Source organism: Kryptolebias marmoratus, linkage group LG19 (assembly GCF_001649575.2).
Source record: "Kryptolebias marmoratus isolate JLee-2015 linkage group LG19, ASM164957v2, whole genome shotgun sequence".
In the NCBI taxonomy this organism is placed as follows: domain Eukaryota; kingdom Metazoa; phylum Chordata; class Actinopteri; order Cyprinodontiformes; family Rivulidae; genus Kryptolebias; species Kryptolebias marmoratus.
In genome coordinates, this window is record NC_051448.1 from 11,694,250 (window position 1) to 11,707,322 (window position 13,073).

The 13,073-nt window shown below is 40.2% G+C and overlaps 1 protein-coding gene and 1 long non-coding RNA gene across 4 annotated transcripts; one reads left to right on the forward strand and one right to left on the reverse strand.

The window, feature by feature from the left end:
- Positions 1 to 14: 14 nt before the first annotated feature.
- On the reverse strand, positions 15 to 9,075 carry nme6 (NME/NM23 nucleoside diphosphate kinase 6). Of its 3 annotated transcripts, none has more exons than XM_017427320.3 (7): positions 8,942 to 9,075; positions 8,495 to 8,592; positions 3,375 to 3,470; positions 2,549 to 2,651; positions 2,279 to 2,318; positions 1,456 to 1,616; positions 15 to 779 (listed from the first exon to the last, which is right to left on the reverse strand). In XM_017427320.3, exons 1-7 carry the CDS (start codon positions 8,946 to 8,948, stop codon positions 628 to 630), a joined length of 657 nt encoding a protein of 218 aa, XP_017282809.1. In that variant the 5' UTR covers positions 8,949 to 9,075; the 3' UTR covers positions 15 to 627. The 3 variants fall into 3 exon arrangements, with proteins under 3 accessions (XP_017282809.1, XP_017282811.1, XP_017282810.1); XM_017427322.3 differs by lacking the exon at positions 8,942 to 9,075 and adding an exon at positions 7,777 to 7,862; XM_017427321.3 differs by lacking the exons at positions 8,495 to 8,592; positions 8,942 to 9,075 and adding an exon at positions 3,711 to 3,965.
- Positions 9,076 to 9,919: 844 nt separating this feature from the next.
- LOC108242475 lies at positions 9,920 to 12,100 on the forward strand. The gene is made up of 2 exons (XR_001808849.3): positions 9,920 to 10,142; positions 11,722 to 12,100. It is a non-coding gene; the product is annotated as an uncharacterized LOC108242475 (long non-coding RNA).
- Positions 12,101 to 13,073: the final 973 nt, after the last annotated feature.

Consider the following 13,073-nt stretch of genomic DNA (forward strand, 5'->3'; position numbering starts at 1 on the left):
AAAATGTTCAGATCGTGTTTAACGAGACAGTTTCATGTATTTTATTGTACTTTAGCATCATAAAAAAAGATTCACATTTAAAAATATTTTGTTAAAAGTGGGGGAAAAAAACATTTAAAATCTCTTTTATTAGAATAAAAATAAATCCATCTTCGCAGCAGACAGGGTGTTTTAAGACAAAAAAAAAAATTGGATACTTTTAAAATGCTTCTGAGCACAAATACATGTGTGAGTTGCTTTTCTTAGCTGAACATTCAACTTGTTCTTCTTACTGTTTGGCAATGAAACGAGGCGTGTGTTGGAACTGTCTCACAAGAAACTGAAAGTGACGATTGCAGAATTTACAGCAGAGCGAGCGGAGTGTGGTTCCCTGGACTGTGCTGATTCGATCAATCTGCTGAGGTCAGTGTGTGTGTGTGTGTGTGTTTTTAAATAAATTAAAATAACTATGGTTCTTGTTTTAAATTGTTCCACGCAACATGCTCAAGGAAGACCTGCTTTCACGACACAAACTTGATCTGAACATAGAGGCACCTGGAACAACAGGCGGACTAATTTCTGAATTCGACCTGGTCTCCTCGACCGTCGGGTCGTAGGACAGTGATGAGCTGTTCTGGGGGGGGGGGGTCAGCTTGGTGGCAAAAGTGTGTGGATCTGTTTTTGGGAGTCGTAGCGGATCTGTCCTGATCGGAACAACGGCTCTTCCTTCTCCAGCCACTCCTCCACGTGGAACTCCGGGAAGAAGAAACTGATTTCTCTTTGAGCTGACTCTGGAGAATCTGAAAAAAAAAAAAAAAAACATCACAGATTAACTAAATGTCAGCTAACAGTCTGTGATATACCAGCTGAAAGATATATTTTTCTGATGGGAAACAAAGAGAAAGTATATAAAAGAAAGCCTTCAGTGTTTGGACACACATTGTCTCACTTAGACATCAAATGCCACTTTTTTGTTTTGTTTTCCAAGGAGCACTGACATAACAAATTCACATTTTCTCTAAAGGCAGCAGGTTAAAGTTGTGAATCATCATATATTAGGAGGAATCAACATTCTTTCTGAACTCGAACTGATCAGTTTTAATTCCTAAATCTAATTGAAAGCCAAGCATTCCTTGAAGAAATGCATATCGCCCGCCACATTTTAAACCAAAATCATGTAATGTAATCAATATCACCAGATTTCTCTCAGTCGGTTTGAGCTCAGTGTATATGTTGGACAGTACTCTCAGCTACTAACACAACAAATTTTAGCTCGATAAATGCAAAAACTATTGATTTATAGCCAATTCTGTGTCGCTAAAGTCAAATAACATCATGCTTCAGGCACTGACAGATTGTGCGAGATCTTTGTTTAAAACTTCGGCATGAAAGGTGGCGGGCAATATGCGAGCTAACGCTAAAATGTGAACTCTACCATCTTTGAAATAACAACATAATGTGTGGAATTTTCGTCACCTGAGCCGTGAGTCGTGTTCCTTGTGTCTGTGAGCCCAAACTGCGCCCTGAGGGAGGCGGGGGACGTGTATCTGGCTCGGAACACCTTGGTCGGTCCCATCTGCTGCCTCCAGTGACGGATCGCATCCTCTCTGGCTAAAACGTACGCCCGCATAGGACCGCTGGAGGGGNGGGGGGGGGGCAAATTTACAAAAATACTGAACAGATGCTTTCTGGAAAAACGAAAGACGACAACAAAACGTACCAATCTTTCAAATCCGCTCTTTTCACGACAGATTTTCCTGAGCAGATTTACGTCACAAATGGATGCTCTCCTCTCTACAGACGCAGTTATTATTTTTATCTGAGCTGAGGACCCTTAGCATGTTCCCAGTAACAGTTTTCCCGGCATGCGGTAAAGGTTTGGTTGCCATGACAACTGCTGTTTCACTGCCGCCACCGGAGGAAGATGACACGTGAGTCCAAACACCTTTTTTTTGCGACCTGGCAGGGGTCCGCTGCTGGAGGAGCGATCGTCGGCGAGCTACAACGTGATTTTCAGACGGTCGCTACTGGGATGTTGTGCTAAACATGGCAGGCACGGATAAACTTCAAGTAGAAAAAAGAGCCCAAGTGGATTCTATAACTGAGAAAACTACCTTTTGAGTTGTTATTTTTTTAAATACTTCCTGCAGATTCAAAACAACATCCATCCAGTAAATACGACTATTTTTGTCCCGGTTGTGTAAAAGTTTCTTCTTACTTGCTTTTTCAGATGTGTATCAGCGATTATTCTCATGGAAATACCCCAATAATTTGATTATCTATGATTTGAAAGGTTTACCTTGACATGAATTCAACAAGTCTTTGATAGAAGAATCGCCCTGCGAATAAAAACAGACATTTAACTGTTTCTAAACACAAAATAAAGTGAAAATATCCAACATCTTTCCCCTTTAGGGTTTGGATTTCATGGATTTTTGTTGTTACTCTTTAAACAGAGTTTAATTTTTTTACTTTTACAAAGATTAAACCCAGAGGATAATCGTTGTGATTGTGTGTGTTTTAGTTGATGAAATAAGCTGCTGCCATTTTTTCTCATTTGTGTTCACACCTGAATGTTCGGCGTAAAACCTCTCAGAGTCCCGTCTTTTCCACACCAGGTCTTTGCATCTGACAATCACAAAGTTGTTGTCTAGGATGGACTGGTGAAGAGCCTGAAAATGAAAAAAGAAAGAAACCATTCATTCTTTTTTAATCTTCTGTGTGTAAATATGTCAGAATCAAATGTGGGCAACACAATAAAAGCTTAGATAACATTATGAACACATTATTAGCACTCTTTTAGCCATTTTTAAAGGTGTAGTGGCCATCTTGAATGAGGTTAACTCCAAAGATTAGTCTGTTTTATATCAAATAATTACTTTCTGAGATGTTTTGCTAACAGACAAAAACCCACACATATTCACCCACTTTTCGTGGTGGCAGGGGATAAATATCCACACTCTTTGAAACTAAATGGAAAGGTATAGGTCATTTCTTTAGGAATCAAGAGTTTTATATATTTGATTTATGTCAAAGTGTGGTTCTATTATTCATATCCTCAAGCCACAACTTTTCCACATATTTTTTTATGTGTTTCAGTTTGTGCAGAAGGACTAAACATGATCAGATTCTGTGAACAAAGCTGCATTTGTTTTAAATGATTTGTTAAACTGAGTGTTTTTGTGTAAATTAGGATTGACAGATGATTTACATCCATGTTATTTAGCTGTTTTGAGACAGTGGAAGTTGATGTGATGTTAACTTCTTGTTCTGTCTTCAGCTACAAGGTGAACACCGAAGACACAAATGTTCACTTTATCTCCGTGACCTCCTTCAGCTCACTTCAGAGTGAACGACAGAGATGAACAGTTTTAAGATGGTCGACCACAGTTTACCTCTAACATTAAAGGATGAGCCACAGCATCCGGTTTGATGACCGCCAGGGTGAGCTGCAGCACTTTGGACAGGCGGCCAGTCGTCAGCAACATTATCTGAACAGAAACCAGAACTGTAACTAAAAGCTGCTGCACCGCATTCAATAACAACACAGCCGTTGAGAAATCTCCTAAAAAAAGTGTCAAAAGCTGTGACCTCTAGTCGTGTAGCAACATTTTAGGGTTATTTTACCGCTAATATTCACAAAAATAAAATATTCCTAGCATGAAATGAAACTCAGTAGTGGCTTTTGGTGGAATTTATTGCTAAACGCAGCGAAATTCTCGCGTACTCACAAAAAAAGTCCAAAAGTCGTTCGTCGTGCCAAACCTTTTTCCCCTAAAAACGCGTCAGTTTGTAAACTTAACGGCCGACGGTTTATTTATCCGTCCGCTTTTTACGATCAAAATGGAGCTCAAAAAACCTAATCTAGTTAATATCATTGTGTACTTCAGGCACAAAAAGAAAACATATATATTAAAACAAAAATTTTAGCTGCACGGATATCCATCCTAGTCAGTCCGCCTGTAAAATCAATCCCCCGCAACTAAACCTGCGAATTTTCGTTCCGAAATGAAAAAATCCACTACTACTACTACTAAAAAATAAAAATAAATAAATACACAATAATAATAATAATAATAATAATAATAATAATAATAATAATAGATTATTTAATGTAAGATAAATAGGAAAGTATTTATTTTAAACTTTTTACCTCATTTCTTAAAATAAGTAATATTTCTAATCATATTTAATATATGAAACAATAAAACCACAAACTTTAAAAAAAAAATTTAGACAGAGGATTTATCAAAACTATTCTTCTTGAGTTGTTGTCAATTAAACTATTTTTAAACTGAACTTTTTTTCTTAGATTCCTTGTAATTCTGTAAGCAATTAGCCTGTACAGCAAGTCTAAACTGCCTATTGGCTTTGACTGTGATGCAACAAATGCTGTATTTTGTCAGATTTACCTGCATCAATGCTGTTTGTCAAATATTTATTTGCATTTTTGGTCAATATATTCTAACATATTATTTTAACTCAAAATGTTATGTCTTTATTCAGTATTTTCTTGTTGAATATTTTATTTTATTTTTTCAGTTTTACTCCAGTGCTGCTGGATGGCAGCGCCCCAGTGTGTACGTTACTTCATAATCACTTACATTTTTCCAGAGTATCAGAGCAACAAGCAAAAAGAGCATCTTATAGTTTGGCAGATTTAATGCTTTTCTTACATGAAAGCAGACAAAAGTCTCTGAGTGAAAGACTGAGACACATCTGCAACAGGCAGGGACTGGAGCCTGAGAGGTTTGTGAAGGAGAGAGATCAGATGGGCGGTGTGAGTTACACATTTCAGAAATGCTAAATGACCACTCCCTTGAACTGTAGAGACTGTGCAAGTGTGTGTGTGTGTGTGTGAAGAGGGAAGCACTGGGGGGGATACATGTCCTGCATAGGTTTCTCCCACCTGCCTTGTGTCACGTGACTTGTGGGTGAAACCACAGCTGTTACCTTCCTGAGGGGGGGTGAAGAGGACAAGAGGTGCTGGGTGCTTGTGGGGTGAAAGAGGACACGTTTCTCTACATATAGATGTATAGGGTAAAAACAGATTGTAACGGCTACCTGTTTATTGCTAACATAATATATAAACCCACCAATAAAAACAGTCACCAGAAGACTTTAAAAAACTAGCGTGTTCTTCATTTTTTCTTTTCATTTTGCTTGTTTTAGCAACAAAAAAACTAATACAACGAACCACTGATGACATATAACTTGAGTCACCTGAGTTTTAACAGCAGTATGAGCTAAACAAGATTAATTACTCTCCTTTATGTCCAGTTGAAGTGATTTGGGGCGGCACATTAGTTTAGTTTTTGACTTTAAACAGGAACAGCAGCTGAACTTGACTTTGCATCTGTTGGTAACGTCTCAGTCTTTCACGCTAAATGTCATTATTCAGATCTTTATTGCAGATTTTAACATACAGATTGCTTACAGGCCTCTTGTGTGTCCTTGAGAGTATTTAAACTGAAGAGATTTCCTCAGATGATTAGTTACCTAAATCATTTAAAAAAAAAACTGTATCCACTATACTTGTACAGGTTTTGCATTTTTTTTTAATGATTCTGTTCTTCTTTTAAACATTAACATTAAAATCTAGATAAAGCAATTTAAAATGGATAGTTATATTTTACTTTAATAAACACATACTGTATGTACACACTGCAGTTGTAATCCCAATTTGAACAAATTTCAGGGAATTTTTAATTCCTAAACATAACTAGAAAACAAAACCCCAGAGAATCAATGATTAGAAATGACTCTGATAGATTTTGTGAAAAGCAGTTTTTTTGTGTGGCCGGCTTAACAGAACAGTGATCACTGGTGATTTAACTCAAGCTTTAAACGCCCTCAGCTCATCCGTCCTCTTCTCTCAGCCCCGGTAATCTGCTTCACCTCTGTGGCGCTGCTGCTGCTGCTGGAGCTGCTGGCTCCCCTGCAGTTGTCACTCGCTTTTATTGGATGTCGGACAACTGCCCGCATAACTCGAAACCCCAAAATTCTGGTCATTTGTTCAGCAGGCTACATGAAAAAGAATCCCGCAGCATTTCACATGTAGCCACGGGGGAGAAAAAAATTCTAACAAAAGCTTCAGTAGAATATGTTTACGACGTATTTACACACAAAGTGGAACGTGTTTGTTAAATGTTTTATAAGAAATTGCTAATAATATGAAGCTCTAATATACAGCACTGTGCAAATGTCTTCAGCCACCCGCCTTTTTTTTTTACATTTCGAAGAAATGCTGGAAACAGGTCGGTGTAGCAGTTTTATCAAAATTCTGCAACCATAAAACAAAATAAAATTAAGTAAAACTACTGTCTTGTTGGTAAAACTGCAGCATGTGTGTAGGCAGCAGGATGCTGCAGGTGATGAAGGTGTAGCTGTTTTACAGAAACTATCCAAAAACAACATTAGAGTTCATAAAATGATTAATTAAACCTCTCACAGCTTCAGTGTTCAGTTCCAATCTGTGATCTACCTCACTGCAGGTGACCTCTGACCTTTACAACAGGGTCATTTACCTCAGCCCAGGCCTGAGTGTGACTCTCAGAGGCCTTTTATGTCCTAATTGTTTTTGTCGGTGAGAAGAGTCAGGAGTGTGTTTCCTGTTTTACCACCTCTTTGGTCCTCAGCCACAGACTGAAGCTCAATAAGAATTCCTCATTAAAAGGGAATCCTAATAAACCTCATGATTAGACTTTTGTAGCAGTTTTTAACTTGTGATGACAAGTAGTTGTTTTGTCTTTCCTGCTGAGTATGTTGGAGATATTTTGCTTCTTTTTGAATCATTTCACATCTATTTTATTTTATCTTGTGTTTCATTACTGTCACATTTCTCATCTTTACTTTGAGATCTCTCTTTGTTTCTACATAATATATTTAATCTGCTCTCTGTCTCATTATGATAGATGTTTTTAGTCATTTTGTGTAACCTTTGATATGTTACGCTTCATATTGGGCTTGTTTGTGTGAATTTAATGTTTTTACTCGTGTTTATTTGTTACATTTTGATCATTTGGTTCAGATATGACTCAATTTATGGTAGTTGTTATGGTATGTTTTATTTATTACTGATTTGTTGTCATTTTTGTTTTGCTCATTTGGTTTTTGTTTTAGTATCATTCTGTTTCCAGCATTTGGCCTGTTTTGCATTTTTCTTTTCCAGTTTTCATGAATGAAAACCAGCTGACTCCTTTGACCAACAAACTCCGAGCTCGTTCAACAGCCTCTCCAAGTTCAGACCTGAATCTGAACCATCAAAGCCTCCGAACAAATCCTTTTGTCCCCGTCTGTGAGTCACACAAAGTTCGCTTCACCTCCCCGTCACCTGTTCTTTCTGTTCGCCTAAATGCTGCTGACCTTTGACCTTTCCGCTCCATTGCTTCACCACACGGGACTGTGCTGCCTTTGACAGCTGCGTCAACCTCAGGCCTGGCAACTGGCGTGCCAGGCGGAGGACAGAGCGGCATTAATATCAGCCCGTGTAATGAGTCAGCAACACGCTACTGTCTTTGTCATTGTCAGGACTCAGCAGCTCAAGTTTACTCTTTGAGTTTGTTTGTAGTTCAGTAAAACACACAAATACATTCTCAAACTTAAAGGCAATCCCAAAACCTCATGCCATCCTGCAGGGAGTGATCTGTGAGAAGATGGAGGTTTGTGAGGAATCCCCGTTCTGTTCACATGCAGGACCTTGGTTTGGTGTCAGCTGCTAGTTTATATATACTGATTTAAGTCCTCGCAATCCACAGTTGAAGAAACCGCTTTGTTGTGAGTCAGACTAACTCCTACCTGCTGTCCTGGGGGACATTATTTCCTCGTGCCAAGAAAAGTGTGTCCAGAAGCAGTGGGACACTGGCAACATGGAGCAGATGGGTCTGACAGAGGGGAACAAAGTGATTAGCAAATGGGGGCCCCGGTATGTGAACACAGGTTAAAAATAACCTCAGTGGCCCAATTTGTAGTGGAGCATACAGCTCCACCCGCTGATCCGCTGTGATGTCTTTCTCTGATTTTAGGTTAAAGCAGTAGTTCAGATCCTTTGAAGTGAGGCTATGTGGAAAAATTATGAACAGTCATTGTCTTATCTGTAACAGATAGGTCTTAGGATACACTGGTGTGCATTCTCAGTCACCCAGGACTAGCAAATCCAAAAAATAAATAAATAAATAAAAATAAACAACCAACTTCTGTAGCTAAAGATGTTCCGCTTCCCATTCGGGCAACTTTCTCAATTCAAAGTGGAGCCTGTGGGGCTGCGGGCTTTTAACTGCATGAGCTGCTCCATTATGTAAGCTAGATTCACATGCAGATAAAACTCACTCTCCTCCCAATGGAGAGTCATAAGGGTCTTTGTTTGCCTGGTTTACAAAAGAAATCTTTTGGACACATGCATAAAGGTGTGCATAAGAGGCCAAACGAGTGGGTACCAGGCCTAATCCTTCATTGTGGGTCTTAGAAAGCTGAAATCTAACACCTCCTCCTCAATTTAAAGTTTTTTCTCACCCACCTCAAAACACCTGACTTCTGTGACCAAAATATGAGCATTTTGGTCCTCAAAAGTGTGGCCCTTGTCCTTGAGATGTAGGTGCACAGCTGCGTCTTGTTCTGGAGGAGGACACAGGAGAGTCTGCTCTTATCATTTCATTTCTTCATTTCTCCAAACTGAGGTTGTTCAAAGAGCCATCTACAACAGGTAAGACTTAAACAAAATACAGGGGTTAAAAGATGACAAATCACAGTGTAAGAAGAACTCCTTTTTGCATGACGAAGGAGAGACAGATGATTAGCTGAGGGCAGGCATTAACAGTGATCAGCTGTCCCGGTAAGATCAACAACAGGACCGCAGTTTGTGTCTTTATCTTGTCCGGTGTGAGCAGACAAGAATCCACTCAACAACAGAAGGCATCTGATATTCCCAGCGCCCAGATATAACCAGCTAGGCCTCGAGGCATACCTGACATTAGTGGAAATGTTGCATTTGTGATGGACCCTGGCTCCAGGCCATGGAAATCTTAAACAACTGTCGAATTTAAAGACAACATCCTGTGGCTGAGAAAGAAAGAAAAAAGACACGGCAGAGATACTATTTGTAGAGGACGAGTGGCTCGAAAATAGCACGAGCGTTAGGTTTCAATATAAGCCCCCTCTCTCTGAGCTCCGGCTTTCTGTGAATGAGGCCCGGGTTCCTATCGCACCCAACCCTGGTGCTGATTTTAGATCACAGGTGTTGACCTCAGTGGAGCGGCTTGTGCTTGCTGCAGAGGAAAATGAACCCCTGAGCTTAACCCATTTGCCTCTACAGCATCAGTGATTATTGTCTGACCATAAAGAACTGTCAGATGGCCAAAAATGAACATTTTATACAGTTATGGAATAAATACTAAGGGAGAAATACTGGGAAAAGAAGCAGCTTTTTGTAAAATTTGTTGAGTTTTTCCTCATTGTAGGTGTTGTGGTGGCAGGATGGTCACCTTGTGGAGAATTTATTGCCTGTTTTCATGGCGTCACTAGAACACCCAAACTCTAACCTTTTAAATATCTGCTTTTTTATGCTGTAAAGCTAAAACGAACCACAGAAATAAAAAAAAAGGTGGGCTGAAACTCAACCTAGTCTTCAGCTGTGGCTCCAGGCCTGCTGTGACTGCTGCTCCGACTGTACCCCTAAAACCCAGTAAAACACACCCCTCTTGCAGTTGCTTCCTTCTTTCTCCTCTTTTTTTTCCCCAATCCAAAAAGGAGCCATTGACATTCTCTGTAAAATCGAAACAGGGTGGGGGGCCAAACAGAGGAACGGCGTAAGGGGGGGTGTAGGGTGTCTCAAGCCCAGTGTGAACAGCTGAGAGGTGTGATTTCACAGGCTGGTTACCCCTCCTGTCAGGGCCCTGATTGGGCCGGACAGGAGGCGCAGGAGAGGCCCGGGGCTTCTAAAGGACACCAACAGGTGGGGGGGACCCTTTGGAGGGGGGCCCGCTCCTGGTGGAGCTAGAAAAGGCCGGTCTGCATGGCCTGTTGTGGTCACAATCCACCGGCCAGATCCTGAGGAGAAGAGTTGCTCCCTGAAGCGGAAAGTGTTTGTGTTTTTGTTTTCTTTCTTTAAGGGTTAGTTTGAGATGAGTTCAGTGGATAGAAGACAAAGGTCAAGGACAAAAGCTAAGGTTGGTCTGAACTTTCTGTTATGTTATGTAAAATAATTTGTTTTAATCACACTTTTGTTCTTAAATGTATGTAGTGTTCTTAACAAAGGCTGTCTTACAAGTGTACTGATTTCTCTTGGTTTTGCTTTTATGATCTGAAGCAAAGTGTGAATAAAATCAAGTCTCAGGCCAGTTGTTGGTTGTTTTCTCTCTGATTTATAAAAGAAACAAACCAACGTGACAGAGCCTGACACCTCCATCAGCCGAGGGGAAACTAAGGTGCAACACAGGAGAAAATAAAAAAATAAAAATCAGGAAATCAGGGTTTCACACTCTTATCGTTTCAGAGGAGCTGACCTTTCTGGTTACAGTTTCCCTTGGAGCTGGTTGACAGGGTTGTGACTAGAAGTGTCAAAAAATATCACCACTGACTTAGTTTTCAGCCTCCATCTCAACCCAGGCTTTTCAAAAACACAGCAGAACAAACTATTTTAAAGCAGGTAAAACATTTTTAAAAGTCTAATCAAGCAGGGATTTTTTTTTTTACATTCATTTCATTCGTTCTGTGCTCAAAAGAGATTTTGACACAATCACTTGAGGAAAGTTGAGGAAATAAAACAATCTGTGACTGCTAAAACACAACCCATTACAAAAAAAACCCTGAATGAACGGCTCCTTAACAGGATTTTAAACATCTATTTTTGTTTGATTAAAAGTGCTTTCTTTCTTGTAAAAAAAAAGATTTCCCTCCATTTTCTTGAGTAATTTGTGCACATTTCAACCTTTTCCGTGCGTCTGCCGTGGAAGCCGTCGTCACATCTTCCTCTGTTCACCTCAGTCTGTCACAGTTAACCGTTATTTAGCCAGTTGTTCCCGCTACTCTTCATCCGCGGCCATGAAAGGGTGCTTTGTGTCCGAGGAGCAGCGGATCCAGTTGTTGCCCCTTGCGAGGACATGCTTCCTTATATCCCCATATTAATACAGCACTTATGGAATGTAAGGAAGTGTGTGGTTTCAGGGGGACATGAGCATCAACACACAGAGGAGATGACACATTTCTGATTTATTCTCTTTTTAACAGCAACAAAAAAAAGGGCTTGACTTTCATTATTTACTGCTGCCTGTTTTGTGAGAGGGGTTGTCAGAGTCCATGAGTGTGTGTGTGTGGTTGTGTGTGTCAGGACAACAGGTGAAAGGCCTCTCCTTCACTTCAGGCACGTGTACAGTTAGCTGTGGGCTGTTGATCAGGTCTCAGGGACTTCTTGTAAAATTCCTGCCCTACCCCAACTGCTGACAGTCATGGTGTGTGTGTGTGTGTGTGTGTGAGTGGGGGGAGGAGGGGGATTGACAGAGCACAGCTGTCACCCATTATAGCAACCACAGAACTCAAAAAAGGAAGAGGGGGAAGGAGGAGGGGGATCAGAGATGGGGAGCTGTCACCGGGGTTGAAAGTTTTGCTTCTCTAGGCTGGGTTTAGTTAGAAGAGGGGGCTGCCAGGGCTCCCAAACCTCAAAATAGGAACTATCTGTTTGGTAACATAGTGACACTCTGTGGTGACTCATTATCAATGTTATTTTCCTCTCTTTGTGTGTTTTACCAGGTAACACTGAAGAGGGATCGGCAGACCGCCAGCATATGAGCTCCATCCTCCGTTTCCTCCTTTTCTCCCTTCTCCTTTTCTGTCTCCGCGTGCTCGTTCTCTCGCTCTCCTCCTCTCTCCTGCTCTGCCTCTTGCAGCTGAAGCAACACGCCTTGCTGTGGCTGGTCAAACGGAACCAAGTCAGGTGTTTCAGTGAGGTTTGGTCCCCTTCAACCAGCTACTGCGTCGTGAACTCTGTCAGCGTGGACCCAGACATCGTGCAGTGCTGCTCACTTTGGAGGCGGTAACTTATTAGGAGTTATGTGTCGATTGTCACTTTTCTTCAGTAGCTTGGTCGAGCTTATAGCTGTTTGTGTTTAAATAAAAATATAAACGATTTGTCACGATGTACTGTTATGATTTCTATACAGTCTTTTTTTTATCAAATGCTGAATCTTTTAACCGCTGCAAAGATGCAAAATATAATATTCACAATAAACAAAACATTATTAAATCTGTTCCAGATTAAGTTTGTACTCCATGAAGGGTTAGTTCAAATCTTTTGAACTGGGGTTCTGTGGAACGATTATAAATAAATAACACAATATGTCGTAGATAGCTTTGTGAATAACCTCAGTTTGGTAAAAAAAATAGTTTAATTCTGACCACAATGATGAGTTAAGGACTAGTCAAGGATGGCAGCATTTAAAAATTGACCTAGTGGTCCATTTAAACACGATTTAAGAACATTTACTCTGGAGTCAGTTCACCTTACAGGATCATTTACAGAGAATTACATGGTTATTTGCAAGCAGAAACAGTAGCAGCTGCTAGTTCTCATGTTTCTGCTGCGTTCTTAGGCACTTCCAGACGAAATAACGTGATATTTCTGCCAGAATATCAGTGCAATGCAAAACTGATCGTGACGTAAAGATTTATAAAGTAGTATGTGTATAAAATGCTATAAAGTTTTTCAGATTAGAGCTCTTTAAGATCCACTTCGGTCTGGCCCTGCTCAGACTAGTCGTTAGCTCATCCATCCTGTCAGAATTAAACTCTTTTTCTCCAAACAAAAGAGCTATCTACAACAGGTAAGATATTACCTGTTCATAATCCTTCCACAGAACCTCGCTCCAAAAGATTTGAGGTGTCGCTTGAAGACCTGATATGATATAAAATTTCAGATGTTGATCTTTCAGATACTGATTTACAATAAGCTGCAAATGGCAACTTATAAATCAATAAAAAAAAAAAGAAGAAGAGAGGATTAAATGTGCTGACAGCGACCAACTGAGTTAACAGAATAGACCTGCAGAACACACCGAGACCAGATCAGAGATTTCAGAACCAAGGACAGCACCCATCACATAATT